This window comes from Gordionus sp. m RMFG-2023, chromosome 1, assembly GCF_954871325.1.
Source record: "Gordionus sp. m RMFG-2023 chromosome 1, tfGorSpeb1-WG-v2, whole genome shotgun sequence".
NCBI classification, from domain to species: domain Eukaryota; kingdom Metazoa; phylum Nematomorpha; class Gordioida; order Chordodea; family Parachordodidae; genus Gordionus; species Gordionus sp. m RMFG-2023.
The window spans coordinates 11,131,578-11,151,016 of record NC_088775.1 but is presented as its reverse complement, the minus strand read 5'-3'; the positions used below and the strand labels follow the sequence as shown (position 1 = coordinate 11,151,016).

Sequence of the window (19,439 nt, the reverse complement as noted above, 5' to 3'; positions counted from 1 at the left end):
TGTTTGAATTCAATCTGCACTACACTGTAATAGCTATTAAATTATCCTTGATATTGTTAAATTTATATCTATTATATTATCCTGCAATCCTTGTTGATATTGTAAAATTTAATAAATTTATTGTATTTATTATTTTGGTATTATGTCTTTAAATACCTCTCATAAAGATGGAGGGTTATTAATATATAATGGGGAAATGTATAAATATAAGAATTCGTTAATATAATCATCATTTTTTAGGATACTACTCTTTTCGAAAGAAGTTGAATTCACGATTGTAGCTAATGATAAAAAGAAAGAATTGCAAGGTACAAAAAAAGGTCAACTTTTTTTAACTACACATAGGGTAATACATAATTTTGGATTATAGCATAATAAGAGTTTATTTTAATTAATTAGATTGTATACTTGTGTAAAAATCAAAAAGATCTGCTTAAATCATTTAGTATACCTTTTATTTGCATGGATAAGGTTGAATTAGAGCAACCTGTTTTTGGGGCAAATTTGATTAAAGGACATGTAATTGCCCAGCCAAATGGTAATTGGGAAGGCATTGCCACCTTTAAAATTAGTTTTAATACTGGGGGAGCTATAGAGTTTGGAAAAGCATTACTAAATGCTGCACAAATAAGTAAATATTTAAATCTGATAAAATTATATATTTATTTTTCATGATAGTTTTATTGTCAGAATATTCATATTAAATTTGATTTTTTAAGAACAATATTTTTACATCTTTTGCAAATAATATAGTATTTAATCTTTATATATATACACATCTACATCAATTTTGAAATATTTCTTAAGAATACATATTATTTTAAATTAAAATATAGATATAAAACTAGAAATTGCCAAGAATATAGTTATAAAAAATATCATGGATAAATATGTATTTTAATTCACAAATTAAAGCTGCTAGAAGAGGAAAGATGGCACCTCCTCCTTATGAACCTCCGCCACCTCCATATAACACAGCTAATCCAGGTATGTATATGCCCCCACCCAATACTGATTTTGGTTTCCAAATGCCAACCCAGATGTTTCCTCCTAATGACATAAGTAAATTTTTTATCTTAGTTCTTTCTCTTATCTCAGCATTTAATTCTCTCTCTAAATTTGTGTCTAATTATTTATATGGGAAATAAATTCCAAAAATAATATAAGATTATAATATTGTTATATTCTATTTAATCTAAGTTTAGTTTTATATTTGGTTATACTTTTAATGTGGTGGAGAAGATTCATTAGTTTATATGGACATATATATGTTGTACTTTTAATAACTTTTATTGTAGTGGAAAATATTGGTATTTTCCTCTAGGATTCTGTATTCCTAAAATTATTGGATGACCTATACCCATATTCTTCTAATACACCAACCTTTTACATATATGTTCATTGTTATTATTAAAAAAGTGCCTTTTATTGAAAATTTTATCAAGAGAATAAGATATATTATAACTGCTTTAAAATATAAAAGTATTTCCAGAGATAATAATAATAATCTTTATAATATTTTAAAAATAATTTTCAAACTCTTTCACCGTAAAAAGGATTGGACATAATTTTTCAAAATTGAGATAGAAACTTATATATGAATATGAGTAAACAATAATGATAGATCAGAAATGATTATATTTAAGAGAAATATATAAAAGTTTTAAAATTGTTAATGTTGTAAATTGCAATGTTTTTTTTATTTTTAGTTGAAATGTCAATCATATTAACTGATTTTTTTTTTGAGTTATCATTTTTTTTATCGTTTTTAATGAAAATGATTTTTATGATCATTAATTTTTTTTATATATGAAATTTGATAAAATTAATTATTTTTATTTGTGCTCTCGAATTTAATAAAATTATTGTTTAAAGTGAATTAATTTTGGATATTAAAGAAATAAAAGATTATTAAAAAATCCTAAAGTATCACATTTTTCTTAGCTTGAGTACGTTTCTGATTCGTGCGATTTTTGACTTTCAGTAAGTTATTTTTATTTTTAGATCTTGGCCAGTTTAGATTTTCTGCGTATTTTGTTAGCGTTTTCTGCTTTATTTTGATAGTTAATTTGAGCACAAATAAAAATAATTAATTTTATCAAATTTCATATATAAAAAAGATTAATGATCATAAAAATCGTTTTCATTGAAAATGATAAAAAAAAATCACAACTCAAAAAAAGTTAAAATGATTGACATTTCAGCTAAAAATAAAAAAAAACATTGCAATTTACGACATGCCACCCCTTTATGGGCCAATGGCATGCGTATATATAAAAAATGTAATAATTACATACTAATACAATATTTTCTATGTAATAATGTAAATCCTTTAGAATTTTGTGATATATTATGAGAATAATCCGGATGTAAGTACTGCAGGATGTTGTGGGAGACATCACGGTAGTAATATTTGAATCTCCCACAAATCCATTGCTTTATTATTTTGTAGCAACATCAGGGACCCCAAGGTGCAAGGAGCTGTCTCATCGAGAGTGGTCATCGCTCTTTGTATGATGTCCTCTGCTGGTGGGGTTGAAGAGAGACTGGATCTATTACTGGATGTTCCCATTAGTAACTTCCCTCTGTTAGCAGATGGAACCGGATTAGCGGTAGGAAGCGACAGTTGGACAGGTGTTGGGTCGCGCATCCTTCGTTTGCTACTTCCAGCGGACTCGCTCACAGAGTTGTCATTTATCGGAGTTAGCGGGCGCGAGAGCCTCTACTGATAGCGTTGCATTGACTCCAGATAAGGCCATGTTACAGTTGTAACATCGTCGCTTCCTAGGTCTAGTGGATGTCATTACATTCTCTTGGGATATAGGTGACTGAATGGTCATGCCTGTATTCTTTTGAATGAGCATAACCTGAAGATAGCAGGAGCCGAAATCAAGTAATTAGCTATTCGTTTGCATTATTATGATCTTTTATTGTTAATGATTATTCTCAAATATTTTGTAACAAAATATTAAGAAAATTTATTAGACAAAAAAAACTTATTTAAAAAAAAATGTGAAAAAAAAAATTAAAGTTAAAAATGATTGACATTTTAACTAAAAATAAAAAAACATTCCAATTTACTACATGCCACCCCTTTATGGGCCAATGGCATGCGTATATATAAAAAATGTAATAATTACATACTAATACAAAAATTTCTATGTAATAATGTAAATCCTGTAGAATTTTGTGATATATTATGAGAAAATAAAGCAGAAAACGCTACAAAATAAGCAGAATCTAAACTGGCCAAGATCTAAAAATAAAAATGACTTACTGAAAGTCAAAAATCGCACGAATCAGAAACGTACTCAAGCTAAGAAAAATGTGATACTTTAGGATTTTTTAATAATCTTTTATTTCTTTAATATCCAAAATTAATTCACTTTAAACAATAATTTTATTAAATTCGAGAGCACAAATAAAAATAATTAATTTTATCAAATTTCATATGTAAAAAAAATTAATGATCATAAAAATCATTTTCATTAAAAACGATAAAAAAAATGATAACTCAAAAAAAAATCAGTTAAAATGATTGATTTCAACTAGAAATAAAAAAAAACATTGCAATTTACGACATTAACAATTTTAAAACTTTTATATATTTCTCTTAAATATAATCATTTCTGATATATCATTATTGTTTACTCATATATAAGTTTCTATCTCAATTTTGAGAAATTATATCCAATCCTTTTTGCGATGAAAGAAATTTTCCAATGCATAGTTTGAAAATTATTTTTAAAATATTATAAAGATTATTTTTATTATTTCTGGAAATACTTTTGACATAACTAATATATTATTTTGTCTGGTTGGGACATTTAATATCTTTTGAATGTTATTATTGGAAAACGATTATCAGGGTAAGAAATTGTACTATCAAGATTAAACATATCTAATTTTAGATCTATTGTATCTAGGAACTTTCTCTGATTAACTCAAATTCAACCTCTTTTTTTATATCTTAATAGTAGTTATAATATATCTTATTCTCTTGATAAAATTTTCAATAAAAGGCACTTTTTTAATACCATTACAAGACAACATGTTAAATATATAAAATTATTAACTTTATAATATTATTAAATTATGTATATTTAAACATCATATAATAATGGAAAAAATTATATGTGCTGGCACTTCATTTAAATAAACAGTGGCACTTTCTAATGGACACAAAATTAATTTTCCACTGAATTATTTTTATATTTTTTGATATAATCTTTTAATATAGTTGATCATGACATGAGAATGAGAAATTACATATTACTATAATAGTCTTTCTTTTTTTAAAATTAAAATAATCACTACATATCTTGGTATATCATATCATCTGCAAAAATTTATAATATACTTATTCTAAAAAGAGTTCACTAACTGTTTTTCTTAAAGTATACTCTATTCAGGGGTAAGGACCAAAATTACTATGCATCATAACTTAATACTTATAAGAAATTGAGCGAAAAATCATTGTATTATTCAATTAAAATTAATACTAATTTAAAAAACACATTTTTTTTGAATATTTTTAGAGGAGCCTGTTATGTACTCTAATGCTCCGCCACCTTATCCAGGAATATATCCCAATCTTCCCAATGCTCCTCCTATGCAAAGTAAATATTTATTTTTTAAAAACATATATATTTTTGAATAGATGCCAATGTGTCACCCGCTTATTATGATCCCCAAAATCCTCAAAATATATATGTACCATCGGTAAAATAATATCTTAGAATATTTTAAATCATAACAATATTTATTAGCAACCTGGCACTACGATTCCTGGGGCACCACCTGCCTATGAACAGAAGAAAACATTGTAAAAGGCTTTTCTATAATATTTATTAACTAATAATCTATTTGTGTTTTTTATCCTTCAGTATCGATGTAATTTATTAATTTTATTTTTTACCGTTTTTAAGGATTAATCAAAATTATAAATTCTGAATATCGTATTTATTTATTATATTTATTAGAATAAATATTACATTAACATTTATTGTCAGATTCTATATATAAATATAATTGATTTTTCTATTATGAAAACAATTTTAACAAATTAGTCCTTGGCATCGGCTATACCTCCTAAAGTTATCGCAAATGTTGCTTCGCTCTCTGGCATATTTGGGCTTTGTTTGAGTGAAAATAGTAATTTATAAAAAATCTTGAAAAAATTTTTTAAAGGTTTTTTTCTTAAAAGATTTTTTATGCATAAAATTTAGAAAAGATTTACTAATTAAAGTTTTTTTATAAAAATAAAGAAAGATGTTGGCATTTTTAGGTATTTGATCAAAAAATCTCTGCAGTTTCCAAAATATCGAAAAATTTGATTCACAAATTTTTCTAACTTTATTAAAAAAGAAGAAGAAAAAAATAACATGTTATGAATTTAACATAAGTTTTAAAACTTTTCGAATTTTTTTGGATATAGCCTTAAAGAAAACATTTTTTCGAACTCTGGTAATTTATAATCTTTTTGAACATTAAAAATTTTTTTTTTAGATTAAACACACTTTTAATAAAGTTGATCTTATCTTTAATAAATGAATTTTTTTATGGTAATTAAACCTGTCGTATATTTTTGCGATTCTGTTCTCTCCTCTTCCTTTTCTCAAACTTATTCTGGTGGTCGAAGCATGTGCCATTATATTTCCACCGATAGGTTTTTTAGGATCCACTTGAAATCTAATTAAGAAAAAAAAGGACTACATTTTTTATTTTTAACATAAAATCAAGAAATTGGTTTAGTTTGTGAGAAATAAAATTAACCCGGTTTTACTCAGAGGCTGGCTCACTTTAAAAAGGAAACTCAATCGAGGGGTTTTATCCAGGGATCCGGATACCATTCACTGAGTCCAAACCTTTTTATATTATATGTGAATGCTAATTTTGAGAAACAGGCTCGTTCGGGTTTTGAAAAATTATTTTAATTTGATCGTTTATTTAAAATAAAAAAATCTATTCTAAATTAGATAATGATTTTCTATTTCATATATTAAATGCGAATTAATTTGATAGACGATATTTTAATTTTATAAGAAAATCAAATATTTTTTTCTCCAAGTTATTGTTGAATTTGAGATTTAAAAAGGTCGGAAAATTTTCGCTGGTAAAATAAATAGAAATTAGTGCTGTAAAGTGACCTCGTTACATTCTGCTAGAGGTAACGATTAACGGTAACGCGTTTCTTTTTTTTGAGTAACGGTAACTCAAAATTTTACCAAATTTTTATTAAAAATTATGGAAAAACATTTTGTTCTATTATATAATTACTTTTATATATTTTTAAATTTTATAAATAATTTAATCCAAATTTTTAATTCACATGAACCTCCAAATTCCTTCATTTTTATTTTATTCGTTATTAAATCTTCCATTATTATTGAATTGATCAATCTATGTAAATTTATATTATTATTAATATAATTTATTTTATAAAGAATATATTTTCAGATGAAGAAGAGTATGCCTTGCCTCAAATATGAAACATTTTTTACACCAATAAATAGGATACAAAGTTTACACTTTATAAGTGTAAATTGTGCTGCAATTAAAATATTTTAACCTCAATTGTGGAATAAACATGAACATTCTACAAAGTGTGCTGCCATTTTTAAGGAAAAAATGGGATATCTATAAACTGGTTATAACAAGATGGAACAACTATGAAATAATATAGTCTTATTAAGGGGAATGGCTACGAATTTGACGAATTTTGTGATAAATCCAAATTTCAGATAATGACAAGTCGTTTATAGATAAATATTGTATGGCTTCACAGGTTATGGAACCTGTTATTACGACTTTTTCGATTTTAGAGAGAAGAAAAAATGCATTCGAGAAATCTCACTCCCACGATTATAATATTTAAAAAATGGCTTTAAATATTTCATTTTGTAAAAACCACTTATTAATGCAATTCTGCAAGACAAAGATAAAAGGTATACAGTTGAAGTATTGTTCACAATTTATATCATGATAATATTTTATTTCAATTAAATTTATATTATCACATCCGCTATTTAAATCAGATTGGCTCTCATAAAATTAGATGCCAGCGAAGTAAGGATTGAACTTATTTCCTATTTGAGAAAAGATCTTGATAAAAAAAAAGACAGACTTGATTCATTTAAAAAACAACACACGTACAGATTATTTTCTAATAAAGAATATTAAAAAAAATTAGATAAGGATCTGAATGAAGATTCTTTTGACAATGAACTAAGTTTTTATCAAAATAAAGATTATTCTTTCATTTTAAATAAATTCCCTCAATTAAAATTTCTATTTATCGAATATAATATAACTTTCTCACTACGCTAGTTGAACGTGTGTTCACTAAGCGCTCTTGTCTATTTGATCAAAATTGTTAAAATAAATAAAATCGTATAATATATTATTTAATTTATAAATTATATACATAAAAATTTATTAATAAAGATGCCTTATATATTTTTTTTGCATATAATATTTATTATATATGTCGTAATTTTTAAAGGGATCATGACTATCAGGGATCTTCACGGGATTTAAAGGGATCCCTTTAAAATTTCAATTTTTTAAAGGATAAAGAACTATACGGTATTATCACGTTTTAATCGTGATAAAGAGGAATCTTATTTTAGAAGCGTTTTCCACGAGTTTCGTTGCGTTTTTTAATTTTCAATGTTGTTTTTTTGGCCTTATGATATAAGATATGCCTAGTATAGGGTATCAATCGATAGCTAATCAAAAGATCTATTCAACTGGAGGTGAATAATGGGCGGTCTAGGGGGTAGGGGTGGGGGTGTAAAAATCAATTTTTTTGATATGGGTATCAATTGATAGCTATTCAACTGGAGGTCAATCTCTGCCCCATAATGGGCGGTCTAGGGGGTAAGGGGGGGGGGGTGTGTAAAAAATAATTATTTTTGATATGGGTGGGTATCAATCGATAGCTAATCAAAAGATCTATTCAACTGGAGGTCAATCTCTGCCCCATAATGAGCGGTCTAGGAGAGTGGTGGGGGTTGGGGGGGGGGTAAAAAATAATTTTTTTTGATAGTGGTATCATTTGATAGCTAATCAAAAGATCTATTCAACTGGAGGTCAATCTCTGCCCCATAATGGGCGGTCTAGGGGAGTAGGGGTAGGAGGGGGGTGGTGGTGTAAAAAATATTTTTTTGATATGGATATCAATCGATAGTTAATCTAAAGATGTATTCAACTGGAGGTCAATCTCTGCCTCATAATTAGCGGTCTGGGGTGTGTGGATGGGGGGGGGGTGTAAAAAATATTTTTTTTTGATATTGGTATCAATCTATAGCTAATCAAAAGATCTATTCAACTGGAGCTCAATTCCTGCCCCATAATGGGCGGTCTGGGGGTGTGGATGGGGGGGGGGAGTGTAGAAAATATTTTTTTTGATATGGGTATTAAATAAAAGGTAATTAAAATATTTTTTTATTGTAATTATAATAACCACTATAGAGGGCGGGTCTAGGTCTTGGAGTGTGACGAATATTTTTATTAACATAAAATATAGATATGGGTATCAAATAAAAGCTCATTTAAATATCTTTATATAGAAATATTTATTTTTTGTTTTGATGGATATGACTGCCAGCCCTCTGGGATCTTCCCTTAATACCCAACTCCGTTGAATATCTAATATCGAGTGCTGCTTCTAAGGGATCCCCATCAATCCATTCACATTTATTATCTCCGATTACAGTTGATGAATCCTTAACAGTTGATCATCTCTCTATCCCACAACTGCAAGTTCCACAACTTTTGCTTTCCCTATCGGGCTATGAATGGTTAGAAGCTTTGCCCAGCTCAAACTTAGGACTTCTGTTAACAAAGAAGAATTATGCATAGCAATAGGTCTCCGTCTTGGTTGTAATATACTAGCCAACTCCACATGTACATTATGTTCCCAACCCGTTGATTGTTTTGGACATCATCCTCTTCATTGTCGATTCTCTAAAGGCAGACATTCTCGACAGAGTGCAGTTAACGGCACCATTTTCCGTGTTCTACGCTCAGCTCAAATTCCAGCAAACCTCGAACCCTGTGGCCTCTCAACCGAGAATAATATACGTCCAGATGGGCTGACATTAATACCATGGAGTAATGGAATTCCATTAGCATGGGACTATACCTGCATCGACCGATTTGCTCCCTCCTTTAATAAGAACTCATTCATGCGAGCTGAAAACTCGAAAATTAATAAATACACTTCCCTATCCAATTGAAATCTCATACCAATCGTATCCGACACAACCGGTTCTTTTGGCAATCATGCCCTAATCTTCAAATCCCTCGGTAAAAAAATCCGCGCCATCCCTGGTGACCCACAGGAAGGCTTCTATCTCAGATAGCGCATATCTATTGATATATGCAGATCTAACTGCTTTGCCATCCATGGCTCTCTTTCTTGACCTCCTCCAACCCAACATACAATTTACTATACTAATTATTTATTTTTTTTATATACAGTTTTTTATATAGATTTTATATAAATAGTTTACATGACATTTTTGATATATTTTTTTTAAATTACGTATATATGTTTTACTTTTAAGTTCAATGTATTAAATATTATAAATTCTTAATAAAAGGTTTATCTTTTTATTAACAAAATGTCTAGTTGGATTCTTTTGATTAGCTATCGATTGATACCCATATCAAAAAAAAAAATTTTTAAACCCCCCCCCTCCCTCACCCGCCCATTATGGTGCAGAGATTGACCTCCAGTTGGATAGATCTTTTGATTAGCTATCGATTGATACCCATATCAAAAAATATTTTTTACATCCCCCATCTACACACCCCAGACCGCCCATTATGAGGCAGAGATTGACCACCAGTTGAATACATCTTTTGATTAGCTATCGATTGATACCCATATCAAAAAAAATATTTTTACACCCCCCCCCACTCCAACTCCCCTAAACCGCCCATTATGGGGCAGAGATTGACCTCCAGTTGAATAGATCTTTTGATTAGCTATCGATTGATACCCATATCAAAAAAATATTTTTACACCCCTCCCCTTCCTCTACCCCCTTAGACCACCCATTATGGGGCAGAGATTGACCTCCAGTTGAATAGATCTTTTGATTAGCTATCGATTGATACCCTTATCAAAAAAATTATTTTTTACACCCCTCCCCCTTCCCCTACCCCCTTAGACCGCCCATTATGGGGCAGAGATTGACCTCCAGTTGAATAGATCTTTTGATTAGCTATCGATTGATATCCATATCAAAAAAAATTATTTTTACACCCCCCCCCCTACCCTCTAGACCGCCCATTATTCACCTCCAGATGAATAGATCTTTTGATTAGCTATCGATTGATACCCTATACTAGACATATCTTATATCATAAGAGCCAAAAAAACAAAATTGTAAATTAAAAACGCAACGAAACTCGTGGAAAACGCTTTTAAAATAAGATTCCTCTTTATCACGATTAAAACGTGATAATCTATTATCATTCCTTAATTTAAAACCCTAATTTTTTAGTTATCCCTTTAAATCCCGTGAAGATCCCGGATAGTTCTGATCCCTTTAAAAATTACGACATATATATATAAGGGAGAAATTATTTTTTGTACATAATATTTAATTTTTTAAGTAACGAGTAACCCGTCACATTTTTGAATAGCCAGTAACGTGCGTTTCTTTTTTTAGACATAAAGAATAACGCGTTTCTTTTTTGAAGTAACGTTTACAGCACTAATAAGTATTTTTATATTTTTTTATATTAGTAATACTGCTGATGTTCTCCATGTTACAAGACTAGAACTACATTTTTTGATGGTTTTTTAGTTATACAACACAATAATTTTTATTGTGGCCCGAATAATTTATAACCTACAATGTTATTTATATATTCAATCTATTGACTAGGCCTCGAAAAAGGAAAAATTGTATTTTTTAAAAAAAACTAATTTTTCGAATATTTTATGGGGTTCACAATAAAAAAGATACAATTCGAACATTACATAATTCATAACTACGTTAGATGCAATTATAATAAAAATAACTATCTGGAATAAATTTATAAAAAAGAACTATTCTTTCCATAAAATTTTTCCTAATTGTTTCAGAGGCATATATAAAGTGTACCTAACGAGATGTCGAAGAGCCTTATGATTTCATCTCATTCTAATTGCTTTAATCTTTTCAGTTATTATTTATATACACTTCTTTGAATTTGAGTTGTAAGAAGTTTTAAAACAAGAGGGCACTATCACAATTAAACAAAATAACTAATGACTCAAAGACCCTACTAGTCCGAAAAGCGGGCGAAATTTTATAAAATATTTTCTGACTATTCGTCGCGCTTAATTTAAGATGAATAAAAATTCCCTTGAAAAAAAAATAAATATGAATTAAGTTGTGCATGTGATAAAAGCTGTTGCGATAAATATATAGCCATTTAATAAGATAATTAAAATATTTATAAAATGATTGGACCAGATTACTATTAAAATCCGAACTGTTGATCTTCACTGCATAATGTACATAATTCTATAACAAATCGAATATTTGAAATATTTCACGGATCCGATATTTTGAATGATTTTTATTTACCATCTAATTTTGAATTAATGCCATAAAAAATTAATATTTTAAATATTCAACACATATTAATTGGTTCCCTTTCGCCGATTTTTAAAAAATGGCAAAAGCAAGATTTTTGCCAAAATACTTTTACTTTAGCTTTCAAAATTTCTACCATCTATGGGCAATACTTCAAGCAAGGATAATTTTCGGGCATAAAAGACTTTCTTTTCGGGTCGGGTTGCAAGAGGTATCCGACCCGAACTTCGGCCCGATAAATATCTTGAATAATCATTTTAATTAAAATAACATGTCTTTTTTTTTATCTAACATTTCATCATTAAAAGTCAATCAATTTTAAAAATCGTTTATCCTAATCTTAAATTGGTGAAAGACTTATCAAAACGACTTTCCCAATTTAAGTGTTTTGGCCTGGCTATCCCTTCTTAATTTAAAATTCAATTCAAAACTTTCGTATAAAAATATAATTCTTTTATTTAATTTACAATTAAATCCAAAAACCTTCGTATAAAAATAAAATAATTTTATTTAATTTACAATTAAATCCAAAAACTTTCGTATAAAAATATAATAATTTTATTTAATTTACAATTAAATCCAAAAACCTTTTTATCAAATATCATGATATCTTTTTTCTTCAAACATAATAAACAAAAAACATTTTTCATTTTAAAAAATACACAACACTCCGACATCAATCACCATATCTCTCTATTAGAGATGTACCGATATTTTATATTGAATCGGATCGGGCCAATATTTCGCCCAGTTTAAAATATCGGTTATCGGCAAATATTATAATTTTCTGATCCGATCCGATATAAAATGGCGCTTTTAACAAAATTTAAAAAAGTTATATCTAAAAAACCATTTATTTTTATAAATAAAATCGAAATATATTTTTATGTTTAATTTTTTTAATAGTAATAATTAGTTAATAAACATTCTGCAATATAGTTATTTTTTTTCGCCTGTTTAAAAAAGTGTTTATTAATCTCTTCAGAATCTGTTTTTAGTGATGCTAGTGATATTAACAGTCCCATCACAGAAGACCGATCTATGATAAATTGGAAATTTTGGTATTTCTAAAAAGAAATCTTCGATATATTAATAATTTTAAATAATAATTTCAAATTTCATAATATATTTGTTTATTACTAATTATGTAAATAGATTAATGTTATTACTTATTATATAAATAATAGCAATTGAATTGAATATAAACTATAACTGATCAATAATATATTTAAATGACATATGTTATGGTATAGTAAAATTATAGATGTTGTACTAATAAAAAGTATATTGAAAATTAAAACCGGTATCTTTACAGAATACAAAATTAGATATGATATCGGATCGGTTATCGGCCGATATCAATTTAATATCTGGAAGATCGGATCGGCCTCCAAAAAGTGGTATCGGTACACCCCTATTCTTCATATACTCATAATTACAACACTCGGCTAGTAGTGAAAGAGCACTTTCAGCGGTTGGTAGAGCCTTTAAGGTTTAAAGGCTGCTCGACTCCTCATATCAAAATTATTTACTATCTGTGATAATGTTATGATAGATATATCTTTATAAAATGTTCATTATATCATGCACATTATTTTTATATCACAATTATTTACTATCTGATACTATTGATAATGTTATGATAGATATATCTTTATAAAATGTTCATTATATCATCCCATTATTTTTATATGATAGCTAGAATTTTTAAATTCGATTGTATTTTAACTTTTTTAATATTTAAACTGAATATAAATTTCCAATTTAAATAAAATACAACTTAATATAAATATTGATTATATTATGGCGGTCAATAAACTTTTATTTAACGTAATACACATAATTTAAAATTGTTTTTGGATATTTTTATATTCACACTCAAATTTTTAAAAATTTGTCGGGGTCGGTTCGAGTTGAAAAAATTCTGAATTCAGGCTCGGACAAAAAAATTTTTATAATTCGAGTCTGGCTCGGGCCGCAAAAAATCACTTTGTAGACCTTTATATATAACCCAAAACAATAAAAATATTGATTCCGATTTTTAAATTTCACAAAAAAAGATAAATATTGGCCACGATCCGATATTTAATATCTGCACTAGATATCTGTAAGGCCCAAACAGCCTGCAGACCGGAGTAAGTAAAATTTCGGGTCAGGCCGTTAGGTAAAATAAATTCAGGCCAGGCTTGACCATTTATATATATAATAAAATAAGGCAGTGTTGCAAATCTTTGATTTTTCGTAAAATTTAATATACCCCGCGGGTATTAAAATTTTATTTTTTTGAATTTCAAGCTAATATTTTGTTACTATTTGAAAATTAATTTAATTTCTTTGTATTTTAAGAGAGCTGTCTAACTAAAATATTAAATATATAAAAAAAAATATTGTAAATTAAACAAATTATTTATAATGATTCAATAACAAATATAGATGGTTGTTGTAGAAATAGATAGCAATAGATGAGAGATATAAGAGTCTTAATTAACAGTGGGGAAAAATTAGATATAATATAGATATTAACGCGGCGGAATTTTAGTAAAATTTTAACAAGTCGATTTTTCGTTTCGGGTGGGCATAAAACGGGCTCGACAACTTATGCAAAATTCTTAACGGGCTCTTACCTTTTAACTCTAATCTGCACAGCGTTAGGATTTATTAAAATTTCCTATATTAATACGAATAATTTAAAACTATTAATCGACAATAATTTAAAATTATCATTGTACAAACAATTTTTGTTATATTATTCGAATCGAATTTTTTTGAATCGAATATCGTATACGTTTCTATAAGCTAATTGTGGGGACATAATTTTAATATATATATATTGAAAAATATTACTTTTAGTAATAAGAACAAATATTATTTCTGTGATACATATAAAGAAATTCTAATCGAAGGAGAGCTCTGTAAATACAATTTTTCGAATTAATTTTTTTTGGCCCGATCAAAATTTTATTTTGATTATAGGTCTGAAACTGGTCTAAAATTTTTAAGCCAAAAAATATAAAAAAAGCAATTTTATAGAGATTAAATAGATTCTATTAAATGTTCGTCATGGATATTGAAATTAGAGCCTTGTACGAGCCTGTTGAATTTGGGGTAAACTGACACATTGGAACGGATGGATTTAATATTGGACGGGGTAGACTGGGCCTACGGAAACAGGTTCGATGCATGTCTCTAATTGTTACTGATCTGGAAAAGATGAAGATTAGTAAAGCGAATCTTTGAACCAGTTAAATATATTCACTTTGATTTTACAAAAATAACTTCTTATTTTTGTAGGTGTATATCAATCATAATAAATTTTACAGGCATGTTTTTCAGGTATTTTTTACCCAGTGAATAATGATTTGTTTTGGTAGAAAACGAATATTTTTTTATTTTTATTTAAAGGTCACCAATTACATCAGTTATCTTATGGGAAGGTATTTTCTAAGGTTTGTGAAGTTTAGCTCTCCACAATAATGGTTTAGTATATAAATATACTATGCATATTTTAGATTCATGGATAACTTTTGAAATAAATTTGAAAGAAAGAAATAAATAAATAAATATATAAAATAAATAAATTGAAAAGACAAAAAAGGATAATTAAAGTTTAACAAATTTAATATTTTCTTAAAATTAATAGTAAGGAAAAGAGTTTTGACTAAGACTAACCTTAAATTTAGGGAGAGAAGACATTTTTTAAAAAATATATATATAGGAAGCTTTTAAAATACTATTAGATTACATTCAAAGAAATATAATATTATAAAAATTAAAATAATATCGACCTATTTTAAAATTTAGTGATAAAAAAAATTTGATGTTTTAATTTTTCGATATGCAAAATTATCATAATTATTAATCCCCACAAAATATCTTTTTCAATATTTTTAATTTCATTAATTATCTAAAATAAGGTTTATATAAATGTTTTCAAGTTATTAATAAACTTTTCTATGATCTATATAAAGTATAAATAGTAAATAATTAATTGCATCATCATTGATAAAAAATCTACCAAATATATTAAATCTAATAGGGCCATGATTAAGATATTTATCTCTATTACTTAGCATTTCTCTTGAATTCAAATATTTTTTTAAAAAAATATATTTTGTTTATATTGAGAAATGCTATTTTTTTAAAAAAATTTTTAAAAAATAAAATAACTATTTTGAAATTAACAAAAAATTTGTTAGCGTCATTTATGTTTTTTCAGTCATTGTTGTTATTTTTTCAACTTTTAAATCATTTTTTGAAGCGCGTTTTTTTTTAAAAAAATTGAAAAAGTTATGATTTCGCTTGAAATATATTCCGGCACGTGTATAAAAACTTTACTTTGCTATTTTTAGAAAATTTGGAAATGAAAATTTTGAACTTAAGTTTTTAATGACTTAAAAGTTCAGGGCAACATTGTCTGAAATTCGTATAATAAATATTCTAAACATGCTGGAATACATTTACGGTAAAATCCGATTTTTTATAAAATTTAAAAGAAAACGCGCTTAATAAAACACGTTGATGTTAACAGATATTACGATAAGGCAGCTCCGGGATCAGACGTCATTTGATTAGTCAAGAATATAGCTACATTGTATTCTTCCGATATCTTTTGTAACCTTGATAACATTTGAGCTAATTTCTGTTGTCGATCCGATAACTCTCCCCTACCACTAAAATCTACTCTAAATAATGCCATAACCGAATCCATTATCTTGAAGAGAATAAATAAATATCCCTTATTTATAGTTATTAAACCATTTATCTATTAAATGTCCAGAATTTATTATTTTTTCTCATAAATTTTCTCTTTTTAAAAAAAAAAAATCTATTTATGATGCAAGAATTTTTCTTATGACCTTAAATGTGTTCTTTCAAGTTGAATTCAGAGAATATGCAAGAATTTTTCTTATGACCTTAAATGTGTTTCAAGTTGAATTCAGAGAATTTATCTTTTGGGTAATGATATATATACAACGACAAAATTTTGTTAGATAAAGGACCAAATGAAATTTTATGAAATCACGCGGTAGCTTCCGATATTCATATATCATAATAGCGCATATCCACCTAGTTTAGACAAAAAAAAAGCCCTCTGGATTCGAAGATCCGTATAGTAGGTGATATATGCTACTCGAAAAAACAACATTTTTTTTCACCGCTAGCTATATTTTGATAAAAAAACACATTTTAAAAAAAAATCAATGTTCAATGCTATACATCATTACCCTTTATTTATTGTATTATATTGGAATAGTAAACTTACTAATAACTTAAAAACGCCCGATTCTTCATGAAATTTAGCCGCTACGAAGTCGAGTAGTTCATTTTGATGTTCACCTTTTTTTGGCAGATTTATATTATTTATTTATATATATTATTTTGTTTCAAAACCCCATTTAAAATTGAATTCTTAGGCTGCTTTTATCCTCTAGTTCTTTATTTTTTTAGAATTCAAAATATCTGTCTCCCTGAATATATAAAGTGATTTCTTTTTAAGACTAAAGAATGTTCTATTCAGAATTTAATAACAAAAATCAAGACTTTTTATAACAGATAGTCATAAAATTAGCCTGTATAAATATGTAAATTAAACAAACATAAAAAAATAAAAAATTTTATAATAAAAAGTTTGCAATAGGTTGGACCTAAATATCAAAAATTAAATTTGGAAACTTTTGTAACTTTTATTATAATGAATTTTTTAATATAAAAATAAAAACATGTCCTAAATTCTAGAAAATTTTAAAATTTTAACATACGATTTAATTAAATTTTAAAAAAGAATTGAGAAACAAAAAATAGAAAAGAAAAACAAAAAAAAATAAATCCAAACTTGTGTAGGCCCTGGCGTATATAATATTTTTTAGCATTGCTTCTTCGTCGAGGTTAAATCGTTCAGCAATATCCTTTAACCTATCTGGGCGACTAAATAGCATAAATTGTTAAATTAAAGGTCTTCTTTATAATAAGCGCGAAAGGAGCGCAATATCGCATCGCTCGGCACAAATTACTATTAAGGCCTCGTTTAGAGTAAGTGCGAAATACCGCCATGTTGCTCGAACGATGCTTAAAGCGATATCGCCGTGACTATAAACGAGAACTAAATAAATCGTGTTAAATTAGAGAGCTATGCTATCTTAGCGATGAATTGCGTGTCACGTGAGCGGCATCGCGGTATTTTGCGTTTACTATAAATTGAGGCAAAGTTTGTTTTTTTAAAAAAAATAATGGCTGTTTTTTTACAATGTATTTTCGGTGTCAATGAAGCAAACTTTTCCACCCGTGTAATTATTGGAACCGGGTAATTGAGCTGTAACTTTTATTTTCCAAAATAAATTTTTTTAATTAAATTGTGAATTTCATTTTATCAATGCAAATGACTTATCAGCTGGTAACGCCATTCTAGTTTCCCATATATAAATACATTATTATTATTATATTTTATGAAAACTTAAAATAAAAAATAATTCATTTATTTATACAAATTCTTATATTAGGAAATCAAAATGGCGACAGCTGATTTAACGACGTTTTAAAATGCATTTAAATGAATGAATCCATCATTCTTTGTTAAGCATTATAATGTCATTAGTTGCTATATCTTAATACTTTATTGCTTACAAAAAATAAAATCTGTGAACGTAAAATATTTACCACAAAGTGTGTGCGATAATTGTGTTTTGCCAGTTCGAAATTCTCCGAAAACTTCGGTGATTGCCATGCTCTCAATACCGCCACCTAAAAGTTTGCTTGAACAAAACAGATACACATTTATTTTTTAGATTTAAAAAAACTGGTGACACTGAAACCCTCGGAGCCAGACCCACAAAGTGTATAAAAGAACCCAATATATCCCTTTAAAATTTTTAGACACCGGAACTGACATCTTTTAATGTCGCGAATTTTAATGCAAAAATATATTATATACTCCAATTCTGTGCTCCCCGTTGAAATTTGAAATACATGTTGACGTTTTTGGCATACCTCCAATGCCGTTAAAAAATTGGAAGTCTGTTAAGAAATAATAATTCAATAAAGCATATATATTAGAAGTCGACAAATTAGCGGGATAAATTAGCTGGGAATTTTAAATAGTGAATTTAAAAATATTCAAATAATTTTTAACATTGGGTGGGCGTAATTGGTCGGACTGGTTAAAAAAAAATTTAAATAATGGTCATGAGTTAGAATTATGAACCCATCCATTGTAGACTACTTCAGTATATATTAATCCATTAGAGTTATTACTACGATTTTGGTTATGCATTCTTTTATTTTATCGACTTTAGCTTCGGACAGACCCTTAATAGCACATAATCTCTTCTTTGTCATCATTTGCACACCCTAGATGAATGATGGATATATTATAGTATTGACAAATGTAATTTATACTTTTATTGTGCATATTCCTGAAGATTTAAGCTTTTTGATATCTAATGAATTCTGGAAATAAAAGGTGACGAAATAAATATTTAAAAAATATCAATAAAATTGAAAACTTAACTATTCCGAAATTTTGCAACATATCAATATCTTGAATATAATCATCCTATTTCAAATAAAATTTAGGAAATTTAATACTATTTTAAAGGGTTACCTCGAATTCCTCATCAAATTTAGAAGCAATTTCTGGAGGTAAACTTTGTTCTTCCAACATTTATTGAATTTGGTAAATTTTAAATATGATACCCTTTTAACATCGTCTGCGTATATAGTGTTGATTTAAAAAAAATTTTAAAAATATAAATCGTCTGATATTTTTTTATTATTTATTTTAAACCAGATTAAAAATTTTAAACATAAATTACTGCATTTTGAAATCAGATAAAAAATTTCTGT

At 27.4% G+C, this 19,439-nt stretch overlaps 2 protein-coding genes across 2 annotated transcripts; one reads left to right on the top strand and one right to left on the bottom strand.

The window, feature by feature from the left end:
- Positions 1-78: 78 nt before the first annotated feature.
- On the top strand, positions 79-5,005 carry LOC135931824 (WW domain-binding protein 2-like). Its single transcript, XM_065469130.1, has 7 exons — positions 79-198; positions 241-346; positions 400-631; positions 916-1,062; positions 4,539-4,619; positions 4,661-4,722; positions 4,770-5,005. The coding sequence occupies exons 1-7, from the start codon at positions 143-145 to the stop codon at positions 4,827-4,829; spliced, it is 744 nt and encodes a 247-aa protein (XP_065325202.1). The 5' UTR covers positions 79-142; the 3' UTR covers positions 4,830-5,005.
- A 60-nt stretch (positions 5,006-5,065) lies between these two features.
- Positions 5,066-19,257, bottom strand: LOC135931531 (meiotic recombination protein DMC1/LIM15 homolog). Its single transcript, XM_065468724.1, has 12 exons — positions 19,198-19,257; positions 19,105-19,149; positions 18,993-19,043; positions 18,849-18,944; positions 18,529-18,611; positions 18,255-18,349; positions 17,844-17,916; positions 17,434-17,525; positions 16,864-16,937; positions 16,136-16,311; positions 5,575-5,691; positions 5,066-5,135 (listed from the first exon to the last, which is right to left on the bottom strand). The coding sequence occupies exons 1-12, from the start codon at positions 19,255-19,257 to the stop codon at positions 5,066-5,068; spliced, it is 1,032 nt and encodes a 343-aa protein (XP_065324796.1).
- Positions 19,258-19,439: the final 182 nt, after the last annotated feature.

Excerpts from the sequence above, each read along its gene's own strand:
- LOC135931824 (XM_065469130.1), top strand. The coding sequence starts at position 143 with ATGTCTTTAAATACCTCTCATAAAGATGGAGGGTTATTAATATATAAT. Across the intron at positions 347-399 it reads TTTTTTTAACTACACATAGG|ATTGTATACTTGTGTAAAAA; the intron begins GTAATACATAAT and ends TTAATTAATTAG. Across the intron at positions 632-915 it reads ACTAAATGCTGCACAAATAA|CTGCTAGAAGAGGAAAGATG; the intron begins GTAAATATTTAA and ends CACAAATTAAAG.
- LOC135931531 (XM_065468724.1), bottom strand. The coding sequence starts at position 19,257 with ATGTTGGAAGAACAAAGTTTACCTCCAGAAATTGCTTCTAAATTTGAT. Across the intron at positions 19,044-19,104 it reads TGTTGCAAAATTTCGGAATA|AATTCATTAGATATCAAAAA; the intron begins GTTAAGTTTTCA and ends TTTTATTTCCAG. Across the intron at positions 17,917-18,254 it reads ATTATCGCACACACTTTGTG|TTACAGCTCAATTACCCGGT; the intron begins GTAAATATTTTA and ends GGAAAATAAAAG.